This window comes from Rissa tridactyla, chromosome 7, assembly GCF_028500815.1.
Source record: "Rissa tridactyla isolate bRisTri1 chromosome 7, bRisTri1.patW.cur.20221130, whole genome shotgun sequence".
In the NCBI taxonomy this organism is placed as follows: Eukaryota; Metazoa; Chordata; class Aves; order Charadriiformes; family Laridae; genus Rissa; species Rissa tridactyla.
In genome coordinates this window covers 32,585,367-32,611,119 of record NC_071472.1, presented here as the reverse complement: position 1 = coordinate 32,611,119, position 25,753 = coordinate 32,585,367, and the positions used below count along the sequence as shown (strand labels likewise).

Sequence of the window (25,753 nt, the reverse complement as noted above, 5' to 3'; positions counted from 1 at the left end):
TTCAGCTGCTCTTTGTAATTTCCATCTGGTGTGCAGTACTTGTGTGCTGACTGGCTGCTCCACCCCACCCCAACTCTGTTGCAGCTGTTCCAGAAGCTTAAAAAAACTTTATGCAGTAGTTTCTGACCCATTTAGTTTCCTGTTGGGAGAGTTTGTTTTCATTTTTTTCTGTATGTATGCTTTTAATTGTTTTTTTTTGTTTGCTCTACATCGAATGCTTTAGAGTCAGAAGTAACTCTTGTAGAATTAGTGTTTTAAAACATTGTAAGCTTGCCATTTCACAGATATAGCAGACAGTTCTGTTAAAAATCAAGAGCTTTATTTACACTAGCTGAAAAGAGATTCATACATGGTTTTATTTTCAAACACTAGCAGATGAAGACAGATTTAAAAGTTACTGTAATCTTTTCAGCATACATAACCTTGGTACATTGCTTAGTTTCTTTATCCTAAAAGATGTAAAATACATACAAATGTAGTTTGGCTACTATATAAACTAATGCATTCCTTGGTAATTTTTTTAAAACAGATCATTTGGTTTATCAAGACTTTATTGTATATGAAAAAAATCAAGACAATCAAAATCTTATGCCTTCTAATTTCAGCCACAGTTTCCAGAAAACTTACATGCAAGCAAGTAATCTCAATTTAATTTAATTTCCACAAATGTTCTACTTTAAAGATTTAAAAATTAAATTCATGCATAAGTGCTGTCTTGTATAGGGAAGATCATAAGAATCTGCCTTACCAACAATCTATATAAGCAAATACACTGGGCATGTTCACTGTTAGACTAGGCTAATTTAGGTAAAATTCATGGATTTATGGATTAAGGTGGTATAACTCAATGATTTAATAGCCAGATAGCAGCCACTGCCTTAAACCACTGCCTTAATTTATGATGAACATATTTTACCAATATTGTGGAATATAAAAATGTCTCATCATTATTATATACAATACTCATAACACTTTCTATTTTACATGTATTCTAATACTGATCCTGCCTGGGGATGGAGTATTTCCTGTGTATTAAAATAATAGTACCAAATCTGTCTTCATTGTAACCATAGCAATAGCTGTCCTTATGTTAAAACAGCCTTTCCACCAGCACAGGTATTTCACAGTGCAAAGAACAGGGTCATGAACAGCAGTGGCACCTGCAGGTAAGGAACATACATGATTGTAATACTAGTCAGGAATTTCCTTCTGTATCGTAAGTTCTGAAAAACAGAACTGATGATGATCTATTTTTTGAAACACAGGTGAAAATTCCATCTCCATCAGCAGTCAAAAGAGCTATTTCTCCTCACCTGGAAAGATAATGGTGATTTATAACTCTCCCTTTTTTTTTGTTTTTGCTAATGCTACCTGTAATATTTACATCATTAGCATAGTCTTCCAAATTTGTATGTTACAGAGAAGTTAAAGCAGCTAAATAATTCTAATACAATACTGACTACATTGTAGTATAAATTGGACGTCAGTGAGATTCCTACTTTAGAGCGTAACAGAATAACTGTTCTCATGTCATGATGTGTGGCAGTTGGAGTTTAAACAGCAGACGATAACTGTGTGTTTGTGGTTAACTTGCCTTGAAGTCTCTCCTGAAAATCTTCCTACAAAAATCATCTTTGTTGAGCTCTCAAACTATGAGCTTCTATACTGCAATTAGATCTTGGCCAGATCAGCATTTATTAGATAGGCTTTTTACATCAATGCAAGTGTGTTTTCTACATGCAGCTAATGGAAGTTAGAAGTGTTTGTTTCAAGAGGCATTACAAGGAACATACTCAGCACCCATGTTTGTCTTCCAGTTTAGTTTACGGATTGCATCGTGGGTATCAAAACATTCAGGGATTGATCCAAACTCTTTAACATGTGTGACAGGGAACTGATTTTACAGATGCTCTATACGTTCTCTATCCTCAGTTGTAGACCAAATAGAAATCTGAAAATCTGCAAGTCAGATAATCTTATTACCATTGTTCCAATGGAGAAGAAAAACCCTTGAAAATAATCTTCCTTTAGTGACTTAGCCTTTTTTAAAATAATAATAATAAAATCAACACCAACACATCACAAATGAAACTAGTGACACCATTTATTTATACAGATGGAATGCCGTCACCCTGATCCAAGGGAATCACCCAGATTCCAAGTCTGATTTTGAAATATACAGCATAGAACACAAGTGTATAGTATTTTAGGAGGCATAAACAGAAAAAAAATTATTATTTTTTTTTACACAACCAGGGGAATCTACAAAATCAAACAGATCAAACCTGTTACGAAAAAATATCAAGAGAATTACGTCCAAGCCAGAGATTTACATGCAAAGTTCTCTAAATTGAAACATATAGGACCATCTCTTCTCAATCACATCTAATCTTACTGGTATGCTCTATGTTCTACATTTATACTGATTTACAGTTCCAGTCTACATGAGAACCTATCAATGAAGACAATGTAGTGTTTCAACTTAGAAACAAGGAGGGAAGAATGAAAAAAATTTGCATGCAACTCATAAATGCTGCCTATACAAAACTGAAAACTGTTTAATAAGCATATAAAAGTTAGCTAAATTAAGGAAAAAGTGGAGTAAGTAAACAAAAGAGTATATTGGTTGCTTAAGTAATGGCTGTCTTAAATTGGTATATCATTCATCCATTTTTGAAAAAGAAAAAAAAAAACCCACATAATTTTTCTTTCCTAAGCCTGCAGCCATAGTCTCCTTAAACCTCTTCTATGGCATAGATCCAAGGAAAAAGTGTGCATATTGATTCACAGCAGGTAGCTGGTTTTCTTCTGAATCAGCACCGATCCAATGCTATGTCTTAGTAGCAGAAATACTATGATACCCTTGAATGATTGGTATTAAAGTGAGAGCCTGACCATATGGTTTCAGTAAGAATCCAGGTATTTTTTTCAGAACATGGTGCAGTTGCTTGGTACCTGACCAAATTCCAGTGTGGGTGATTACTTTCTGCCTCCTTTTTTCCCTGCAGTTCCAAAGGGAGCATGACTCTCTGAACAGCAATGTGCTATCCCAGAGTACGCTGCTTCCGCTGCTGTATTTTTAGCGGCACAGATGACGACTCACTGTTTTGTAAATGCTTTGAAGTCCATTGAGCTGGGAGTTATATATGATGTGTCTAATTTCATCACATATGGAGATGGCTTTTTTCTAGTTCAGCTGATAACAACAGCCCAGAATTTTATATTTTAGGCTTTTGAGACAGCAGCTCCAGGTACAACACTAGCACCTCAGAGTAAGTTGCTTTGTGCGAAGTTGCTGTTTTATACCAAGGGAATCAGAACACCAGTTAACAGGGACAACGCATTACTTAAAATTTACTGAAGATTATACAACAATGGGAAGCATAAAACTTTCACACACCTGTATGATATTATCCTCACCATGAACGAACTCAAGCGCGATAGTGCAAGCCATGAACCAAGTATGAGCCTTGCTTCTGTATAAACTCCCGCCAAAACACCCCCCAAGTTCGTAACTGCTCACTGAAAAAAAGGTCCGTTACCACTAAACGGCTGCCGGGGCCGATACAAAGCCGTTTTAGCTGTCCTCATACCAGCAGCAGCATAAAAACCGCAGTCCCATAAACGTCCATACACATACTTAACTCGAGACTACCCCGCCGCCAACCCCTCCTCACCGAGGTCCCCGCGCCCCGGCCCCTCGGGAGCCATTTTGTCCCTAACCAACACCCAAAGGAGCCGCCGGGCGGTTGCGGGCGTGACGCGACCCCTCTTCCGCCACAGGCCCGCCGCCATCTTGTGGGAGCGGGGCAGGCTTCTTTGCGCAGTTCCGAGTTTCCTCTCTTGAGGTAGACTGTCGAGCAAAAGCGAAAGCGTAATCCGTCCCTCGCCTCTCCCCAAAATACCTAACGGCCGGACTCACGATAAATTCGTAAGGGTTAGGGAACGTGGCTCGACAGATGTATAATAGTAGTAAGGGGGCTAAAGCCAGTTCCCTCGTCCCTCTGTGAGGGGAGATCTCTGCCGCGAACACCGTTGCTATCTACATGCAGAGGCGGCTCGGGTCTCTCCAGTAGCTCTAAGGAATCCAAGTGAAAAGTGCTCTGCGTGTCTTACTAATGTGAAAGAGACACGAAACTCGAAACCACGCCCGGTGCGGGGGAGCCTATTGCTGGCCCGGTGCCGCCGCCTCCTCCTCCCTCCTCCGAATGCCGGACCTGGCCCCGCTGCTGTAGACGAAACGTCCCTGGCGCGTTTGGGTGCGTTATACCTTTCCCTCTTCCCTTCTCTCACACCTCTCTTCCCGCCCTGCGCCTTCAGTATAGGCGCCCCAACACATCGTGCTCTGGGATCGGGTCCTCCTGCCTGTCTAGGCCCGCTCCCCCGCGGAGGCGGCCTGAGCCGGGTGCGGAGTGCCGGAGGGCTCGGCGCAAGTGGGGCCTGAGCCCCACCTTGCTCCTGAGGAGAAACGAAACCCGACGCTGCCCATCCGCCTGACAGTTTTTTATCTTGCAGAGCGGAGTTTCCTCTCGCTTCGTTTTCCCAGTGTGATTTAAAATGACGTAGTTAGAAAGTTGCGTGGAAATCTGCATAAACTCCCTACAGTAAAACCAGTTTTAGGGTTGGTTTTGGTGGTTGTTTTTTTTTGGTTGGTTGGTTGGTTGGTTGGTTTGGTTTGGTTTTCTTATTAGGAGAACTGGGGTGTTAAACTGCTGCATCTCTAAATGGAAATTAGCGTGGTCTCTACTAATTTACGCTGAGAATAAACTACTTAAACCTAATACAGTAATGAGAAATGTGAAAATTAGTGCAGAATTTCCTTGTTTTCCTTCTGTATCTCGTACCAAATCCTCTTTTCTTTTATTGGAAAATGTGAAAGTTGTGGAGCATGCTCCACAGAGTTCACTTTGAAGCACTTTGAAAAATGCCAGCACAAAATGCAGATAGTGCCTCCTACCCTTTCCCTCTAGCGTAGGGGCTTCTACATTAGCTCATCTTGTGAAACAAAGATAACTTTCCAAATCAGAACTACACCCACTGATTTTATATCCTGTTTTTGCTGTTGTGGAGATGAACGTTCAAGAAACAAAGGTTGTCAAAAATTATAAACTCTAGTTGTAGAGCATATTTGGAGTGTGAAATGTTCTCTAGTTCTCATGAAAGGCCTTCCTTATTAATATGAGGCCTGATATGTTGACTTATCATTGATACGGAACACTTCTCATTGTTTTCATAATCACATTGGTATTTGTATATTGTGCAGCATTTTTGTTGCAGTCATGGGAACGAGGGTTTCATGCATGGTATTAAACAGCAAAGAGTTTGAGCCTTGTACACACATACCAGCCTCCACTTGTTAATGCCAGGAGGGAGGCACTGGAGCCTTCTGTGTCTTTGTGTGTGAAGTTTTAGTATGTTATTTCCTGCTCCTTGGGGGCAAAACAAAAAAGAAAAAAAAGTGTCCCTGATTTTGGTTGTATTCTGTATGGACTGGGGGCAGTGTGAAATAGTTAAAAAATAGGAGTATAATTAATTTTTTTAGCTTCATAGAAGCAAATGAACATACAGATGTTATTCTGCCTGTTTTAGTATGGAATGCAAATTATATGTGGTCTGAGGAGTAAACATGCTTGCTAATACTCTCAGATGTTTACCTTAAAAAATTTCTTCTTGTGAACCTTGTTGACAGTGTGATACCCCAGGTCAAAAGTCAGTGCAGACTTAGACAAATACGCCTGTGACAAAGGTGGTTTCCTGTGCAGTATGTGAGAAATTCGCCACCTTTAAGATCTCAGACTTTGTTCGGGAAAGTCTGAAAATTAATGAAACCCAGAAACTTGTATTTAAGTGCACTTTGGTGTTATCTCCTTGAGATGTGTTTTCTCTCAGACCACTTTTGGGGACAAGAGGACAGATGAATCACGCTAGAATCATTGATTTTCTTTCTAGAGACACTATTTCCCAGAAGACCCCTTGCTCTGTGAAAATTTGAGGTGACAGTGAACTGAAATAGCCAGACTTACAGAAAATTCTCCCCTTATCAGTCATTTTCCCTCAGCGTGACAGGGGTTTTCCTGATTCTTTGAATACAGGAGGAAAAGAGATTTTTTTGTTGTTGCGTGTGTAGGCCTGCCCCTTTGATTCATTCTCCTGCTAATGTTACTGACGTGATCTTGCAGTATCCTTTTATTTGTCACTGGTGGTGATCATGTTAGACTTCAGCTATTTGGAATAATTCCAGATTTCTTATACATCAGGAATGTAAATGAGAATGTGTAATACTTTAGGTTTCTTTTTTCAACCATGTTCCTGCTCCATAAACTTTGCATTGAAATCTTTACTCAGTACATGAAGAACTGAAGAGGAAACTCTTTAGTGTTTTCTTGCTGTGATATTGGCAAGTTACACATGCACATGAACACACAGACTATTGGGGCAGCTTTATCTCTGAACTTTTTTCTTTCCTCTTGAGAAGATAAGCTGGTTTTCCTCTCCTCTTTGTAAAGAATTTATATTCAGTAACTCTTCTCGTTGCAGGGCCCAGGTAATCTAAGTTGGAAGCCAGGCTGCTGGGTTTTACATTGTGATTGCTTTTCTCTTTTTCTTTAATTATTGCACCTATGATAACTGTATCTGTGACATTTGCAGAAGTGGTCATATCAGATGGAAGGGTGAAGCACGACGCCCTTCACCTCTCGAGGTGAAACGGAGGTGGCTCAGATGTATGCAGATGGAGTGTATCAGGCTTGCCCCAGTAGTGTGACATTCCTGCTATCAAAATATGGTGACATTGGTTTTGGATGCAAAGTTATAAACTGCTTTATTTTATACTAAACACTTCATGTTACTCTTACTCACTCCGCACTCAGAACCCCGGGGGAATTAATGTTATTGACAAATGTATTCCCGGTTGTTTTCCCTTTTATTTGGAGTATCATTCCTTGCTCACTGGACCAGTGGAATCATACAGAAGAATGCAAGATCCTAGGTCATTTTTCTTGGTTTTTCCTCCACTAAAATTAGGAAGTAGCCCCCAGAAGTCATTTGTGATGTTGGTATTTTTCCAACAGAAAACTAGCTGATGTAATCAACTTTGTCTGTGGATCATAGTTGTAAAATACTGGATGAAAACCAATGTGTGCTGGATCTGAATCAGTGATTTGATAATGGTCAAATGCCAGTCTTCCGATGTTGTTGTGGACAGACTTGCATACAGGTAAGAGAGTTTTGTCACTGGAAGTATTGATCAGCTTTTTTTTTATAATGAGCATGCAATGTATCTTACATAAAGGAACTTCACAAAAATAAATAATTCGTATGTATTTTTTAAAAGGCAGGTTTTTTTTAAGATAACGTATAAATAATAATTCTCCATGTCTGAAATTTTTACTGTAGGAAATTCCTCCCTACCACATGCACACCTCTTTTTTTAACTAGTTTTAAAAGATTAGATAAAAACCAACTAGAGTAGTTTCTTTAAAAGAAAGGTTATCTGAGCCTTCTGAAAATGGTCCAAAGTTGTTGACGTCGTATCTCCCTTTAGCATGAGTCATAAATATGACTTGCTCAAGCTCTTTTAAAAGTTCCAGCTGTATGTACCTGGGAGATACTTTCATATGAGAGTGTTTTGTGCTTTCCCATTCCTGACTGCATTATGTCATGAAAACAGTCTTTGTCTTTCTGTAGAATTCTCACAAATGTTTGAGGCTAGACTGAAAATAAGAACTTAGCAATAAATATGCTTTTCCTGTGATAGAAAACTGTACAAAAGACATTCCAGTGCATGAGGAGTTCCTCTGCTTATCAGAGGCCTGAAAATTTTCCCAACCTGCCCTTCCGCCCCAGCTGAACAACTGATAGCATTGTAAGTCCATGTGTTAAGTAGGTTCAAAAGTACAAATATTTTGTCTACCCAGTTTGGTTTTGTTGGAAACAAAACTTTTCAGCTTCCTACCTTAAAAATACTGTGGTCCTGAATATTTGAAAAGGGCAGCTTCTACTGATGTTTCATTTCTGTTTGTGAGTTTTTTTGCTGTTTGCACTGTTTACGTTAGTGTTAAATGTTGTTGCACTTCTTAGAGCAAACAGCGCATTTAATTCTCTGAAGGCCCGAAATGGTGTGGTGTGATGAGGGAAGACACTCTGTTTGTGTCTGTCCCTTTTGCGTTCTGAAGAACAGAACTGTATCAGGGAGGATAGGTGCTGCTTTTTTCTGGTTGTGTGCTGTAGCATGAGTACTATAATGGTGCGTTTTTTCTAGATATTTACTACAGTCTGTGTAAGAATGCACATAGGAGGCTGTGATGGGATAAGCAGGGTATCGGCAGCCTTGTTACTGTCAGCTGCTGTTAAATGCTCTGTGCTTCTGAAAATGAGCCAAAGTGTCCTCAGTGCTGTTTTGAGGACTCTGTCACGTATACATTATATCTCATATACACTATGGTATGGAAATGCAGGAGTACTTAAGCTGAATAATGCTTGTGTCTTCTAATGTGGTGGGTTTATAATATTTTACAGCTTGCCTGTGCTGCCTGTTCTTATCTCCCGCTTCCATTTTGGTTCTCAGGGTAGGACCTTGAGGTCATAGCAGCTACTTGTGTTATAATTCCCTCCTGATTCAGACGTGCTATCAGCAAGATTAACAGTCCTGGGGGGTTTTGTTTGGGTTTTTTTTAAATACTGATGACTTGCTAGTGTTACTGTCAGCAACAGCACTGGAGGAGAAAGCCACTGCAGTCTTTGACTTCATAGAAAATATGGCTCACTGGGATAGATGTCGGTAAAGGAGACTTTGCCCTAGGAACTTGAATTTTATATGCTTTTTTAGTAGGCAGTGGAACCCAATCCATGGATTTAATCAAATCCAACTCTTACTCCCTTTCTGAGGAAAGTCAGGTGATACATACAGAGTTGTTTTTTCATTTAAACAACATTGGAATGAAAAAAAAAAGTGCTTGTAGATGAGTTTATCTTTATGTCCTTAACGCACGGACACAATATGTGATGTTGTTTATTTTGACTTCTAGAATGTGTAACAAAAGGCTGAAAATGCTTTTAAAAAATGTTATCCAGGTGCTAGAATCTTTCAGTGTATTAGGCTTTGAAGTCGAATTGGCTTTTGCTTTGCAGAACGGTTTAAACAAAATTATGCAGTATAGTGACTGAACTTGTAAGGGCTAAGATTTGTCTTCAGATTGCTCATTTAACCTTTCTTCATGTAGGCAGTGGGGATCACAGAAGGTTTGATAGAATTTCCATAGTTGGTGGCAGCGGAAATTGAGCATAGCGCCTTACTTATTTTGCTAATTACAAGGGTGGGGTTTTTTCTAGGTTTGAATTTTTATTTCAGTTTTCAGTATGGGGAAACATGAATGTCACATGAAGAAAAAGGCAGTCTATGGCTTATCTGTACCTTCAGAGTTAAATAATTTGCATGCTTAAGGTTGGAATTTTTTGTTTGCATGGTTCTTCGATCTTTCTGAGCATGGTGGGGTTGTGTGGGGAATCCTTAAAACCCCAGTAACTCATTGAGATTGGAATCACTTTAAATGAAGCTAATAAGTAAGAAAATCTGCACATTCCTGAATTTATAGATAATTAATGTTTTAAAATATCATGTATTATATTGTGAATATTTACTTTATTTTGACTTGTTTTAAGACAAAGTGCATGCCTGATATCAGAGAGTTTATATGTGGGGGTTTCTTAATTCTTTTGTCTACAGTGTGTGCTTACACTACTTCTTAGCTCCCCAAAGTCTTCCTGAAGAATGCCTTGAGACTTTTAGGGGAGGAAAACTGGTGGTGAGCAGGGAGGTGGAGGGTTGCTGGGAAGAGGTCAGAGCTTTAAGTTGCTGTGGAACTTAAATCTTATTTTGAGAAACACTTGAAATATCACTCATCAGGAAGCTGATGACTTATGTTTCACTTCCTATGGAATTTACAGACTTGTGTTAAGGTAATTTTACTTTAAAAAGAACTTCCATTTTTTTTCTGATTAGTATAACCTACCAAGTACTTCTTGTTCTGTAATGAAGAGCTGGGAGAACCCCTTGAGAACAGGAGATTTGTGTAGACTACATTGGTGTTATAGTTGTAAGTGAAATACATCAGATAGGAGAGTTAACTGTGGACTTGTGCAGCAGATCACTGATTTAGTATCTTTTAATTCTCTCTCACAGAACTGCTTGTGTAAAAATGCGTTTAGTTGAGAATGAACACCAGAGAAGTGCTGTGGTAGACACAGGCTTCACGTCATGTTGGCTTCCTGTTTAAAAAACAGTAGGCTGGCAATTTTAAAGGGACAGCGACAAAGTGATGACCAGGTGCCAAGTGCCAGCTGTCATTATTCACCAGATTGAAGAAGAACTAGATAAAGAAGAAGAAGAGATGATGGTTTTCCTATGCAGAGACCTTGCTCCTGACTTGGCCAATGCCAACCTTAGAGACCTTTTGGTGTCTTTGAATGAGAGGGAGAAATTGTCTTTTCTTGGCTTGTCTGAGCTGTTATGCAGAGTTAAGAGGTTTGACTTGCTGAGGAGGATCTTGAAGACTGACAAAGCAACAGTGGAAGCTAACCTTGCCAGGAGTCTCAGACTTCTCCCTGATTACAGGTAATACATCTATTTCAGATTTCAAGGCTACTCTGTTGTGTTCAAAATATGTGTGGATTTTTAATTTTTTGTTTGGTTGGTTTTTTGTTTCTTTTTTTAACTATTACTTGGATGTAAAAGAAAAGCAGAAAAGGGCATCATATCTAGAGTTATAGTGAAAGAATATGTCAAGTTTAGTCCCTCAAATAAGCCTTAGTAGCTTCTTACAAGTCATGGCATTAGAAGCATCTATCTTTAAGGAGTTTATGCATGTTACTCAATAAAACCAGTGATGTTTGTACATTCTAGATTAGCAGATAGAAATGAGGCTACAGAGAAAGATCATTAGTTAGAGATACTTTTTTTTCTAGTTTGCTTTGGGCACGTAGCCTTGTTGTATATCTTTTCTGAGCGGACCTGTCTCTTACTGCTTTTTACTCTGTAGTTTTAAGATTCGTAAATTAAGAAGCTCCAGTTATTTTCTTTGAGAGACTTCAGAAAATAATACATGTACTCATAAGGAACATTTTCCTGTGTTAACTTCTCACTGAAATAAAACCCCTGTAACTACTAGGTAAAAAAGTTAAAGATGTGTTTTGTTGTCTCATTCTCTTACTTCATCTCCGTTGAAATATTAAGGAGACATGGGTTTTCCTAGCAGTGGATATTATGCAGTTAGTCTGAGTAACTCAGGTGCTGATGAGCAAAAGTAGGTATTTTGTAATTGGATCTTGGAGCAGGGTAGGCTTTTTTCCTATTGTTTGATTTGGAATGGTACATTAAAACTGGAAAACGGAAGTTGGGTAGTTGAGCAGGGGTGGGATCTTGCTGAAAGCTAGTCCTTTAGAAATGTCTCAACTTTATTTCAGGGTACTAATGGTAGAGCTTAATGAGAATCTGGAAAAAGAAGAAGTGAATTCTCTTGTTTTTCTACTCAGAGATTATGCACCTCGTATGAAAATGGCAAAAGATAAGGTAATGTCTTTTTGCTGGTCTTCTCTGGAGCAATGGCAGATCAAAGTTAAAAATGGAACTAGCTAGACAGCAAAGGAGGGGAGGCAGTACTGCAAGGGATAGTGAGGCAGGAGTGGAGGGGAAGTCGGAAAGTGAAGGAGTGGTGGCTTCTGTTTCATTTTTGTTTTTCAATTCAAGGAAAGAAGCATGAGAAACAGTAAGAGGGAACAGAGAAGACTTGCTATAGCGAATGGTGTTAGCATGAACCTCATAGGCAGAAGGCATAAAAATCTTCAGTATTACTGATCTGAAAGTTCGTATACAAAGGATCTCAAACAAATAATCATATGAAATGTATCTTGAATTACAAGGTCCCTTTTTGTTTGTGCTCTGCTTCACTTACAAAAGAACAGTATTATTTTAATTATGTGTTTCTCTGTACGGTTGCATTCTGCATACGTGTTTTAAATGCTCTGAGAAAGCAGAGAAGGGGGTTCAGACAACTTGACCACTGTGCGTAGAAAACTGAAGATTTCTGTCTTTTTCCTTTGAGGTTTTTTCTTTTTCTCTCTTTAACCAAAGAAAGAGAGAGGCCCTGCAAATTCTCCAAAGCCTTTCTTAACTCTTGCTTTGTGGCATGTGAGGTGACATTCCAAGTGTCTGACTTTGTAGCAACAAGGAAATGCAAAACTGTTGCCTCAAAAACTTTGATTTGTTTTTCAGACTATAACTTCTAGTTTTCATTACTCCTATGATAATACCAAGAATTCTTGTATATTCCAGATAATTTTCTTAGTGTTTCAGAAGGTAATGTCCCTAGTTCTTGAATTTACAACCTTTATGGCCTCCCCACCTTGTTTTCTGGGTTGCTCTGTTACTTACAAATAGAAAACAAATTACTGATATAACAGCTTAGTTTTCTGTTGCTATTCTAGAGTTTTCTAGCTCTTGTGATTGACCTGGAGAAACTCAATTTGGTGGCTCCTAATCAACTGGATTTGATAGAAAATTGTTTTCGAAATATTCACAGGATAGACCTGATTAGGAAGATTCAGAAGTACAAACATGAAGGTAACATGCTATTTTTGCACTTTTTACTGTTGATAGCAAGGATCAGATGTGCTCTTACTGAAGATAAAATTATGAGTTACAAGTCAGTATTTGCATGCTACACAGATTTAGGCTTTCAAAACAGTTTATATATCATGGTGTATTTCTCTGTGTGTTTCTGTTAAATTTTCAGCTTTAATGTCCTCCGTTCATTCTCAGCCACTATATGTAAATGCACTTCAGGCATCTCTCCCTAATCTCAGTCTGATTGATCCTCCTTATAATTCAGGGGTAAGTATGCAATGGAACAAATAGAACCTTTATTTCTAAATGTTGCCAGACATTGAAAGGGGATTCATCTTTGCAGAGCCTAATGAATGAGAGATTGCTAGTAACTAAAATAGTACTTGGTTTATTTCTCTTATTCCTTTCATTTGCTGGGTTTAGCGTCTGATTTAAATCTTCTGAGAAAGATCCCCTTTAAAGAGTTTCTGTGATTTTTTTCTTATTAGTTGTGCGTATAAAATCTATACCTTGAAAGTTTTTTCTGCTATTCTGTGGAGTGAAAAGTTTTGCTTTGACTGTTCTTTGCAAAACGTATTCTTCTTCTTTATACTTTTCAACTTTGCAGAGAAAGTAGCTTTTTAACTTTGGAAGCTGATGGTTATGGCTTTTTAAGAAGACCTTTTCAGATTTTTTTTGTGTGTTTTGTTTTAATCTCATTTTAACAAAGATAGTATGTCAAGATATCAAATCCTATTGCATGCAGTATTCTTTATATTTGGGTTAGGTCTGATATTGTGGTAGTATGACCTTAATTAAAGTCTTTAGCTTGCTAAATGAATTTGATGAGATTATTTCTGTCACGTATTCAGTAAATATGTATGTATAACGCTTATATACAAGACACCATGATGCAATTTGTCTTTTCTAACAAAGCCACAACAGCTGGACTACTAACGGGAAAGAGTTTGCATTGACTTTCCATATTATGATAATATTGTTATAATTTCCTTTCTAATTCAGTGGAATTTCCTCCCTGATGCTCTATAGGAAACAAAATTTACATCTTCAGAGCTTTTTGTTTATTTTAGTATTTTAGGGTTTAAGCTTTGCTGTTCGTGGCAAGCTGGTAATTTTTTTCTGAGGAAGAAGGGTTTGGAGTTTTTGTTTGTTTGTGGTTTTGGTAGGGGTTTTTTACTTGTTATTTTGTAGTTCTAATTAGTTGACAGTTGTGAATCTAAAATATGTAATCCTTTTACTGAGGAACAAAAATACTATCGTGTTATATTTTGGAACACATAATTATTAGTTCTTGAAGGAGAGAGGGAAAATACACCTTTTCTTCATTTTAGATTCAGAATGTGAACAAAGAAAAACCACAGAATGGACAAAGTTTTATTCTGGGTAAGAGCATTCTATCTGAGTTTTGATAATCTGAAAGAACCAAATGATGCATTTCATTGTATCAAAAGGATTGTTGTTTGATAGTTGTGTTTATGGCTAATTTAGTTGATATCACCAGGAGCAGAGAGTATTTGGTACCTCTGAAAACTCAGCCTTGCCTTATTGTTTGCTCTGGTATTTGCTTTGCTTGTGCTGCCAGATCTTAAAAATGTATTGAAATTGTTTTGGGCTTCCACTGTCACAACGTTTTAGCAGAATAAATAGTTTATTAATAAAATAATGGAAATGGTTGACTGGCCATCTCTGGAGGCCCATGGAGTGCGGCTGTGTCCGTGAAATCTTTAGTAGGAAGTTTTTGTGTCATTTCAGTAGGGGACTCTCAGCCAGGCCAGCCAGGAAGTTGTCTAGTGAGTACCAGGTTCTTAACATGTGTGTTGTGTTCTTTCTGGAAACCCAAAATACCTCTCAAATATGGTGATTTTTAAAAGAGTATTTGTCTGAGTTATCTCAGTGTAGGAGAGGTTGGTTGGTTGTTTATTCTAGTAAGAAATGTAGAATGCAATCCAAATAATGTTTTAGAAGTTAAAATTTTGTGTGTGTGTTTTTTTTAAACTTCAATAGCATACACAGAAACTAAGATGTCCAGATGAGTGAGAACTTGGCTGAACTAGATAGATTCCTTTTTATAACTGATTTGGTGTCAAAGAAATGTCATTGGTACCTACATACTGAGGTTACTTCTGTATGTTTCAACTGCAGCAGAACCAGTCCACGTGTCCATTGAGGAATCGGGACCAGTGTCACATAAGGTATGTGCTTGTGCATATGTATGCATGTAAATATAATAAAAACCTCTGCAGGAATTTACCTTAGTTTTCTTTGTGTTTCATTTTGAGATTTCCTTTAATTGAATGCAAATAGGATCTGTATGTCCATATCTTCCTCAGCCATAAACAGCTTCTATGAACTGCTTTTGCAGAATATATTTTTAATATAAAAGGGAAGCAGCAATGTTCAAAATGCATGTACGTATGATGTGCACATAGAACTCTCATATTTATTAGTGGAGGCTAAATCAAAATCTTTTGGAAGTCAGAACGCTTGTGATCTTCATTGGAAATGGCAGGGCTTCTTGCATGCAGTAAATTTTGTTCTTTATTCTCTCCCCATCCCTTGCTCTCCAGGTAGAAGACATGCTTTGGGTATTAATGACAAGACTGGACTACTGCTATTTTCACTGGCTGTCCTGTAGGCCAGGAACCAGGGAGAACCTATAGCAAATTGATTATAATTTTTTAAAGGGGAGAGGAATTGTGATAGAGTCATTACAGATTATTTAGGAACAAGGCAGTTGTTCCACTAAATAAGGAAGTAAGTATTGTTCTGATGAGCAGTGCCTGTTCGTGTACTGGAAGAACACAAAAGTTCTCTACATTTATTGTGTTGGCAATATGCAAGCTTACAGCTCCTAACATCTCCAAAAGCAGTTACACTTAAGGAAATTAATTTGGAAGTACTATAGAAAGGATCATTGCTGCCATAGCCCACGTCTTTAAAAAGCCCCTCCACCCCATACAGGTTTGGCTTTTTTGTTGTTGGTTTGGTTTGGTTTTTTTTTTTGGTTTTTTACATTTGAATGTCTGTCCAGAGTTAAGGTTCGGTCTCAAACTTGCCTCTCTTATTTCTGGTACAGTCTTAGTCTTTGTTTAAGGATCATGGTAGTAAGATTGCACCAAGGACACAAGAATTAAGCCTGTACTAGAAATAGGGGAAAAAAATATTACTGTTTTTGTTGTGTAGATAAGAGATATTACATCCCAGTAGATAGACTTCTGCTAGCTACTCTATGGAAAAACAAGAGAATGTAATTGAATAGATCTGAGATGAATTTGAGAAAAGAATCAAGTCCGTCCGTTGAGAGAGTGACTTATTAACGTAGTATTTGTCCTTCACATTCCTCAGGTGTGTGATGATCAATACAGAATGCAAAGTCAACCTTTAGGAATATGCCTGATAATAGACTGTATTGGCAATGACACAGGTAAGTCTCTGGAATTTCAAGTTCCTTATCTTGTTAATCTCAGATAATTAGAACAATTTAGCATGAAGAATATGATGTACATTTACCAGCCAGACTAGGTTAATGTTGTAGTCAGCTAATCTATCAATTATAAGAAATTTTCTAAAGTAGAGAGTTGGAAGGCCCAGCCTGAGGTTAAAGTCAACTGGCCTAACCATCGCAAACAATGGTTTTTTGGGGTTATTTTGGTGCAGAATCTCTGAATGAAAGAACTTACAAGGGGATAGACTGAATTTTAGGAGGGAGAAAAAGGATGTTCAAAGTCCAACAACAAAATAGTTAAACTACAGTCATACAGCAGGTTATTGGCAGCAATGGTAAAGATAGTGTTTCCCACCAGTTAACAAAACCAAAACTGTTGCGGATTTGAAGCGTAATCATATTGGACACCACAGATTTTGAATAGCTGAAGGCACGTGGTCCTTTATTAATAATGCACTTAGGCTTCTGTTACATCTTGCACAGTTTAACTGAAACCATCACCATAGCTTTATAGGGAAAGGAATTTTTCTTCCTTCCCTCTTGGTTTAGTTTTAAAAAAAAAAAATTTGCATGTAGAATTTAACATAGTCGGTGACATGGTTAAAATGCGGGTTTTTCCTGATTGCCTTTGTAAGAATCAAAAAATTTAGATTCTTGTATAAGCAAAAAAACCCCTACTCTCTAATCATTGGAACACGTGAAGCTAAAAATAAAAATGAACAGAGTAGTTGCAGTCAGTTCTGTAACAGACCAGGAGATGTAAAGGAAGAAGAGGGTTTGTGGGCATATCTTTTCTCTTTCTCATAACTAATGGTCCAGCAGATGGACCAACTTAGAGTTATTGATGTAGTTGTTGAAGAGCAGTGGATGCAGAGCACAGACACAAAGTAAAATTTTGATGTTTGCTTGACAGTAGTATTTTAGGTAAATAATATAAAATAAGACACTTAGTTTGCCATTAGGGTAACAGGAACTAGAACTGATTCACAGTCCTGCCATGTGTGAAGAAGGGGGACAAAGAAGGCACTTAACTCAGTTACATGCAACTGGGAAGCATCCTTGGGATCTGATTTTGGTCTGTCCTACTAAGTTCATCAATGAGTTCTGGCCAAAAAAAACCACCAAACCAAAAAAACCCAAGGTTTCAATTGCTGGGTGTAGAAATTGTTCAATGCAAAGCACTTCTTCATTTCTACTCTCAAACAAAAAAATACGTTGATTTTGACACAAGAGGAAAATAAAACAAAGACAGCTGAAAAACTGGGGGGTGGTGGCTCTTGGGATCAAACATTCTGCTCTGTCCTGTTGCTTGCTTCTTTAGTTTCCTGCTGTTCTCTCTTTCGTGGTAGCTTTAGAAAATAAAAGACCCTGTTGATGCAAGAAAATTATTATGCACCCTTAATCTGGAAGGTAGCATGATAGTCTGTTCCAGTACCAAAATAATTACTTATTACTTGGAGTTCTGTTTCTTAAAAGCAAATGCAAAAAGGATTAGTAGAGAAATTTCAGTGTGGAGAGCTAAAGAAAACATAAGGTGTGAAAATAGCCTGTGCTGACCTGATTTATTGAACAAGAATGTTTTAGTATGCCAGGTTCGAGTTTTTTAAACGAAACAGTAAGTATAAAAGCAGGTAAGGCACGTAGACTGGAGAAAACAAGGAAGGAAGGAACAGCTAGGTCAGTTGATAGTCACAGATACATAAATTTAGATCTGCGCTTCTTTAGAAAGCACAGTTCTTTTGCACAGGCAATATATTGTGCAGATGCCTTTGTCGTAGTAATTGCTACTAAATACAAAGATGTGCACAAAATTAAAAAAAAAAGATTCAAGGCCTGTGCACTTAATGAGCTCATATGGTCATTTCAGTACTTGTACAAGAACAGAAAGTGCAAATGTGATAGAGGAAGTCCGTTGACTGGAAAGGACAAAAATGGCTTACATGTTTAGCATCTGCATGTCAGATACACCTGCAAATCATGGCTTTGCTGCTGTTGTGACAAAACCACCCAAAGCAAGTCTTAGTGTGCCTCAGTCATCATGCATGTCTGCACTGGATGCAGAAGCAATTAAATCATTTGTATGTCTCAGATGTTTAATGTCACCAGTGCATCATCAGCATTTCACTGAAATACGTTACTATGCTACTGAGATCTAGGAGAGACAGGGCATATGGCATTGCTTAAAGGAGCTTGTTAGAAAGACATTCACTGTTCTGTAGAGTTGTTGTGCCACACAACTTCTGAAGTCTGAAAATACCAAAGAAAGAGAAGAGGGCAAGGAGAACGTTAGGAATTGTACCCGTGGCATGCATTAGAGTCTGTAGCTATCCCAAGATTAAATCTAAGGAAGCTGAACCAATAATAGATATTGTAGGATCAAGGATTACAACAATTGAAAATGCCCAGTGTAAACAATATGAATTCATCAGATGCTGATAAAATTCAAACTGAAATCACCTTGCTGTTTTGTAAATAGAGTCTTGTTTTGCTTTTGCCTTTCCATTTGGAAGCAAATTTTTATCCTTACATTGTAAACAATCAAGGGGAGAAAAGGGTAACTTTTTATGTGGAGTGGAAATGCTCAAAAATCGGTGTAGGTTTCTTGGGAGATGACTACTGTTGAAGAAATAGATGTTTTCTTATCTGAGGTTGCAGCATGTAATGCTGTGTGTCATCTTGCCTTAAAGCAAAATTGCTGTATCCAAAGTTTACCATGTATAATTTCTGATTCAATGTTAAACTAAGGTATCAGCTCTAAGTTTGCTGCGTTTAATTTTTTTTAATTGTGACACTTAGAGTGTCTGTATGGTCTAAGGTGACACCAAGTTTTGTATCTTCATGTGTATGTGTACATGCTAGTGAAATAAGTAAATCATAGGAAAAGCGCTCTCGTTGCTGTAACTCTTTTTTCCTATGTACTACTGCCCTCTAATGGATTAAGTGCTTCGTCGAGTATATGACAGCTAAACAGTATTAATACTGATCTTCCACCTGAATTTTGAGAGCATGTTTTATTGCCTAAAATAGAGGGGATTTTCCTTTCTATCTCCAAATAAAAAATCTCTGGAAAGTTTCTGAATTATTTTACAAAATTTAATCAAACCAACAGAACTGGAGTGAAACTATAGTTTATCATAGTAGAGTTTATCACCTCGCTGTAGTATAGAGTTTGTACCTTCCCTGCTAAGGAAAGTTGCAAGTTCTGTTCTTTTTGAGAACAGTGTGGTAGTGTAACTCCTGTGTTGCTTCCACTTACCTCTGAAATAGCCTCTGCTAATTAGGGATTGTTAAACTTTTGAAGTCAAAGAACAGTCTAGCTTCCTGTGTCTCTAAGGCATTTTACATAAACATGGCACTCGATATTTCCTGTCATATCAGAAACTGTGCTTGGGCAATGTATATGTGGTTTATACTAAAAATACAATGCTACAGGTATGAGTCATAGTAGTAGTTGTGGTTCTCTGAACACTTAAAAAATACCTGTGGTTTTAACCACCATGTACCTGGTTTCACTCCCATATTAATAAACATCCAAAGTAGTTATTCAGAGCATAGTACATTTTACTGCAGCACAGGTTAACACAAATACAACAGAGTTAAATCTTGATTTTTGTCTACCTACAGTTTTAATTTCTAGCACATTTTAAAGGGTTCATTGTTCAGCTTTTTTTTCTCCCTTAAAATGCCATTCTGGAACAGTTAAGACTCCAGTGTCCATTCTCCGCCTGGAACTCATCACTTAAAGTCTGTTTTATATAATAGGAAGTATAAATTACTGCAATAGGTTCCTTTTTGAGTGATGAAAGGGAGTCTCTATGTCGTGTATAATAACCATTCATAGTAATTTTGACAAGTTAAAAGGTGAAAAACATCCCGTGCTATCCAGATCACTCCTTACCATTTCAAGAATGTTCTGTGTGAAGCATTCTCTAATGTTTTCTCTTGCACAATATTTTAACTCCTCGGAACTAGGGATGTTGGTACTAAATGAAAGCATGAAAGTGTCTGGGGAGTTTGGAACGATCACTTGTCAAATAGTAGTGTCTTTGCTGTCATGAAGTACATAACTCATATTAAAGACAGCATGCATCTAGGACTATAAGTATGTAATGTACTGTGATCAACATCAAGTCCTCCCGATTTTTTTAATAAACATTTTGTCACAATATTAATCGTAAATATTTAAAATAAATATTTCCAGTAGCAAAATACTGTAAATGCTGTAATTCAGAATATTTGAAATTGAGCCTTGGTGTGCTGTGATTTAATTATATCTCTCTTTTTTCAGATTTGTTGGAAGAAACCTTCAGAGGCTTAGGCTATGACATTCTTTGTCACAGATATTTAAATATGAATACCATGAGCCAAACGTTGCTTGAAGTTGCAAGGTTGCAGAAGCACAGAAATTGTGACAGCTTCATCTGCATATTGGTCAGCCGTGGAAGTCCTCAGAGCATCTTCTGTACAGACCATACCTTTTCTGGATTCCCTTTGGAACAAATAAAGAAATACTTTACAGCAGACTCATGTCCTGAACTCCTAGGAAAACCGAAGCTTTTTTTTATTCAGAGCTACATTGTGCCAGAAAATGAGCAAGAATGTACTAGTCTGTTGGAAGTAGATGGTAATGATGAGAAAATCATTGCTAACGCAAAAATCCCTTGCAAAGTCACTATCCCCCAAGTAGCAGACATCTTTTGGAGTCAGTGCAAGGTGGATGTGTCTACGCTAGAAAAATCTCCAAGATCATCCTCATATTATCTGCGCTGTCTGGCTGAGCTACTCCGCAATCCTCATAAAAGGTAAATAAAACAAAGAGGAAAAAAGAACCCTTTTCCTATGACAGCTTGCTGTCCTAGAGAACGAGAAACCTTAAGTTTCATCCCGTCTGTCCTGAAAAGTGTCTTCATGCTGTGTCATAGGTTAAAAGATAAGTGTACCTGATGTTGGAACGATGGCACAGGAAGGTAGTCTAAAGTAAGAGTGAAGTTTCTGATTCTGGACCGTAAAATGAAAGTGGTTTATGGCAATGGGTCTTGCAGAGTGAGAAAGGAAGAATCTGTGCTGGGTAACGTATGTCAGTGTTTTAGACAGGATTGGAAACCTTCCTTCTCTGAGGTTACGAGGCACACACAGGCTTCTGCCAAATTGAGGATTGCCTTTTATCATTAGGAAGGGCTCTGCTTGCAAATATAAAGAGTCAATGCCTAAGTGTGGGGACAAGGCAGATGAATGGGAAGAATTTTGTCCTTTCTTGAGATCTAATTAACCTACCGCTCAGGGAGCCACTAGATTGCCAATTTGTAATCTTGAATATAAACTATCAGAAAACTTTAGTCTATCTAAAGAGATTATCAAAAGGAATTTGAGCAGATACGTTTGGGTATTTAACTTAACAACAAAGGTTTTCCTTGTACAATTGATCTGCCAGGGAGTTAGCAACTGTTTTTCAAAGTAGTTGTGTGGTTAACATTTAGTACCTTTTTACAGACCCTAAAACCTTGTAATGAAATCACAGATCATCATGTCAGCATAACCAATATCACAGTGGTGATTTGAGTTATAATAGATTGTTTACAAAATGCATATTCAGCCTTGGGTTTTAGAGGTGTAACCTCTGCAATAAAGACTGAAATTTGAAACTTTCTCCTTGCTGAGCCTAAAGTTGTCTTCTCTCTTGTGGATTCTTAAATGGTGTCTTGTTTCATTCTCTAATAGAAAGCTTTTTACTTTTGTTGCTGCAGGAAACTCTCTATATTAGATATCCATACGGAACTAAATGGAAAAGTCTATGAATGGAATAAGACCACTGACCCAAGCCAACAATACTCACTTCTGCTCCAGCACACACTGAGGAAGAAACTTTTTCTTTCTCCCACTTAACTGCTGTTGGAAAGGACACCTCTGAAGTGGCTAACAAGAAACACTTACTATGACCCAGACAGTTTCACACATATTTCCACTTTATGCATTGTTATTGCATGTACATCTAAAGTACCCATTGCTTCCAAATCCTGGAATTTAGAAGCGTTTTGGTGTGGTAAGGCACTAGTCTTTATATTTTAATACAGAATGTTCTGAAAGCTTGCATGAGAATGGCAGCAATCGTATAGTACTGCAACAGATCTTAAAACCAAGTACAACAGGTAAACAGTGGAAAGAACTCTTTAACTGTATAGCTGTTGAATTTTACAGGGGTTTGTGTTTTTATTGTTTCATTGGTTGTTTGTCAGCATACTATTAGCAGTGCACTGATCTAGGTTCTTCTGTTGATGCTAAAAACAAATACAAGCCAGTGCAAAACACTGAAATTCACCGGGTATTTTCCCCAGATCCTAATAATGGAAAATGTGTTGGGAAGGAATGCCTACCCAGTAATGCCAGTTCTTCATTAACAAGTTCTGGCTTGCGTGCCTCCACAGACTAGCAAAACAGAAGGAGAGATGGTCTTTTAAATAATTTGGATTCCATCTATCTGCTGCATTAGACGTTGTGATTCACCCAGGACCTCATGATGTCAGTACTGCCCACAGCACGCAAGGGTATATGTTAATAAATGAGACAGTCTGCCATGGCTTGGGCTGTGTTTTCCACTGATGCAAAAATAAGTCTGCATGTGGCAGGGCTTTCCAGTAATCTAACCACACAGCTAAAAAAATGTGGGATTTTGGCAGATGTTTTGTGGAAGCTGAAACAGGATTCACACTCATTGCAGCAGCCATAGTTGTAAAAATACACTTTATCATATTTGAACTGTGTCACGTGGCAGCCCCTGGCTCTTAAGACTGGATTAAATGAAACACCCCACACTCACTGCTTTTGCTTATGAAAAATTATATGTCTTTATTAATTGATTATTATTTTTTTCAAGTTGTGCTTCTGAAAAAGACATGGATGAAAATTGTCCTAAATACAGAAATTTTTTCTCCAGGGGAGCAGACGCCTAACATGAAGAGTTCACTTAACGTGCTTGTTATACAGCAGTATAACCTGGATGAGTTGTATTGAAACTTATTGTCACTGAATTTATGGAATTCTGTTCCCTCCTAAAGCAGGCCACTTGCAAATTTTTAATACTCCCGATACAGTCTCCTGTCCAGGAAAACAGGTCAAGGCCTTGGCGTGCCTTGCTTGGTTTCTGCTGTAGCTACACCATACATCCTTCTAGCATGTGTTTCATGCAAGCAGAAAGGAAAGAGGGTTTTGCTAATCATAATAAAATGTTAATATTAAAATAAATATATATTTATATTAATGTACCATTTTGTGTAATATATAAATGTCCTGGTTTGGAGTGAAGCAGAGCCAACTTTCTGTTCAGTGAGAGAGGCTCTTGCTTTTACTTGTTGCTGTGGCAGCCAGGGTCATCTGACTGGGTTGTTGACCCTGTGAAGGGCTTGCACCTTTGGGGAGACCTGGACAGGTCAGGTGACCCCAACTGACCAATTGGGTGTTCCATCTCATCTGACACCCTCTATTAAAGCTGAGGGACCAAAGGGGTCAGGTTGTCTCTTCTTTGGCTCTTCTTCAGTGGCTCTCTTTCTTTCTTCAATGTCTGATGTTTGAGGAGGATCCCGTCAGCTCATCTGCCTTTTGATCCTGGTCAGTGTGTTCCAGTTCCCATTTGTCACTGAGTCCAGTCTGGAACTTCCCCAGTGCCTGTCTGTGACATCTTCCTAGGAACTTGATCCAGTTTTGAATATATTTATTTATATTGTATCTATTTCATTATTTCATTTTCTCTTTCTGCTTCATAAGCTATAGTGTCCTCTTTAATAAAAGTATATGGAAACTTTTTAATAACTTTGAACTGGGAAACGCAACCCAAAAATATGTGTTAAACTATGGATACATTATTTGCATTACTGTAATTTTATGTAGGCGCAGGCATAAGAGGAAAAATAGAAAATAGTATTTTGCAAAAGTTCTCTATAAGCATTAAAGTAAAAATATTAAATCCAATTTTATGATATTACGGGTTTGGAAATAAATGCATCATAGCAGGGCAGGGAGAGGGGGCAGGAATTCCTTTGAGTTTACTGTTTTTTAACAAAGGGCCTATTGAACCGGTCCTTTTCTTAAACTAATGTAATTTTGCTTCTGTCTTTAAAAATACTTTGTGTCTTAAAATTACATTCATATGCATTCCACAGACTCCCATAGAGAATTTACTGCATTCCGTCAACAGAAGGGTCTGTATTATATGCGATAGGTAGTGAAAATAGCATTCATTTCTAACCCTGAATATTTAATAACTGACTATTTTACAATAAAGCACAAGTGTAATTTTGAAACTCTACCTTGCTTATGTTTCATGGGGTAAGAGAAGGATTATAAAGTGACAGATTTGGAATTTTAGAAGTTACTTCCTGTGGTGGCTGGTAAATGAAGCAAATGATGTGAAATAAGGATGTTTTCTGTGGTTGTAGAAATCAGATGTAATTCCTAGTTATCATATATATCTATGTGATGTTAATAAATGTGATTTCTTTCACAAATTAACTCACTTTTTCCTATTTCACTTACTAGCTTTTGCATGTGATGAGTACTTCTGCTACCTTATAGACAACCAAAAACAGGGAGAATGGAACCAAGAGGAGGCAGAGAGATGAGGGAAAGAAATACAGAAATTTCAAGCAGGAACAAGGAGAGTGGTTGGGAGAACCAAGAGAACAAGTAGGGAAAAGAAGATTTGGAGGAGAAAGACAGCATCGGTATTGGAAGGACAAAGAAGCAAAGAGAAGTGGGAGAAAGGAAGTAAGAATAATAGTGGCTATCCTTACAGGATCTAACAAGGTGGTGGGTTTTTGTGGGTTGGTTGGTCTGGGGTTTTTTTGAGTTATGCTGTATACAACTATTTATTTAAAATATTAGCAATAGGATATACTCTGTTTCTGATAGTTTTGTGACAAGATAGGTTTGGTTTGGGGGTTATGAAGTGTACGTGTTCTTTGCCTTAAGTGCCTGACACAGTAAGTAAAGTCCTTGTCCGTTCTTTTAAGAAATGACAAAGAAATGCTGTTTTGAAAACTGTAGAGGCTCCCGTAAATTACCCTTGCAGTGAAAAAGTCTCTTTGTGTCTGGCTGCTTGGGTTGGAAGTGATCACAGCCCCCTAATGACCAAAGAGCTGTGGGGACATGTCATGTATTGTGCAACATTCGTGGATGTCAGATATTAATTTTCTACACTGATGTCTTGACCCTCAGTAGATTCTTAAACCATAGGAATGCTCATTCTGTAATAATTCATCCAAGTATTTATTGCCTTGACATCTCTTTCAAGGGTGGCATGTGGGTAGATTGATTCCCTACATAGTGAAAAGTAGCACTGAAGTCAGTACTTATTAACACACAGGAATTTTGTGATGCCAGAAGTTGTCTGTCACTTCTCCCATAGCTTTTGTGTCCCTCTGTGCCGGTGATAGGAACTGTCTGTTCTTGCAGTACTGTGCATGTAAAATTTGAGTCTGGAAAATGACTGGATGCAGGGCCTAGGTTGCATCAAGTTGTACACGTATTGCAGGTAGAGTGGTTGAATGATGTCAAACTTCTGTTCAGTAGCCAAAAGAAAAGAGGGAAAAGAATTAATTCTGGATCCGTCATGAGTTTAGAATGTTAGTCACATGCTGGTGAAATGTCATGGTCACGGACTGCCAAAACATCTAGTTTTCAAAACCCACTGTTGAACA

At 37.9% G+C, this 25,753-nt stretch overlaps 1 protein-coding gene across 4 annotated transcripts; it reads left to right on the top strand.

The window, feature by feature from the left end:
• Window positions 1-2,191: 2,191 nt before the first annotated feature.
• On the top strand, window positions 2,192-24,566 carry CFLAR (CASP8 and FADD like apoptosis regulator). 4 transcript variants are annotated; one of them, XM_054208341.1, is made up of 11 exons: window positions 2,192-4,259; window positions 7,071-7,216; window positions 10,181-10,612; window positions 11,461-11,566; window positions 12,481-12,616; window positions 12,789-12,886; window positions 13,951-14,002; window positions 14,762-14,811; window positions 15,965-16,043; window positions 20,353-20,866; window positions 21,809-24,566. In XM_054208341.1, the coding sequence occupies exons 3-11, from the start codon at window positions 10,317-10,319 to the stop codon at window positions 21,945-21,947; spliced, it is 1,470 nt and encodes a 489-aa protein (XP_054064316.1). In that variant the 5' UTR covers window positions 2,192-4,259; window positions 7,071-7,216; window positions 10,181-10,316; the 3' UTR covers window positions 21,948-24,566. The 4 variants fall into 4 exon arrangements, with proteins under 4 accessions (XP_054064316.1, XP_054064317.1, XP_054064319.1 ...); XM_054208342.1 differs by lacking the exon at window positions 7,071-7,216; XM_054208344.1 differs by lacking the exons at window positions 2,192-4,259; window positions 7,071-7,216; window positions 10,181-10,612; window positions 11,461-11,566; window positions 12,789-12,886 and having other exon boundaries at window positions 12,492-12,616.
• Window positions 24,567-25,753: the final 1,187 nt, after the last annotated feature.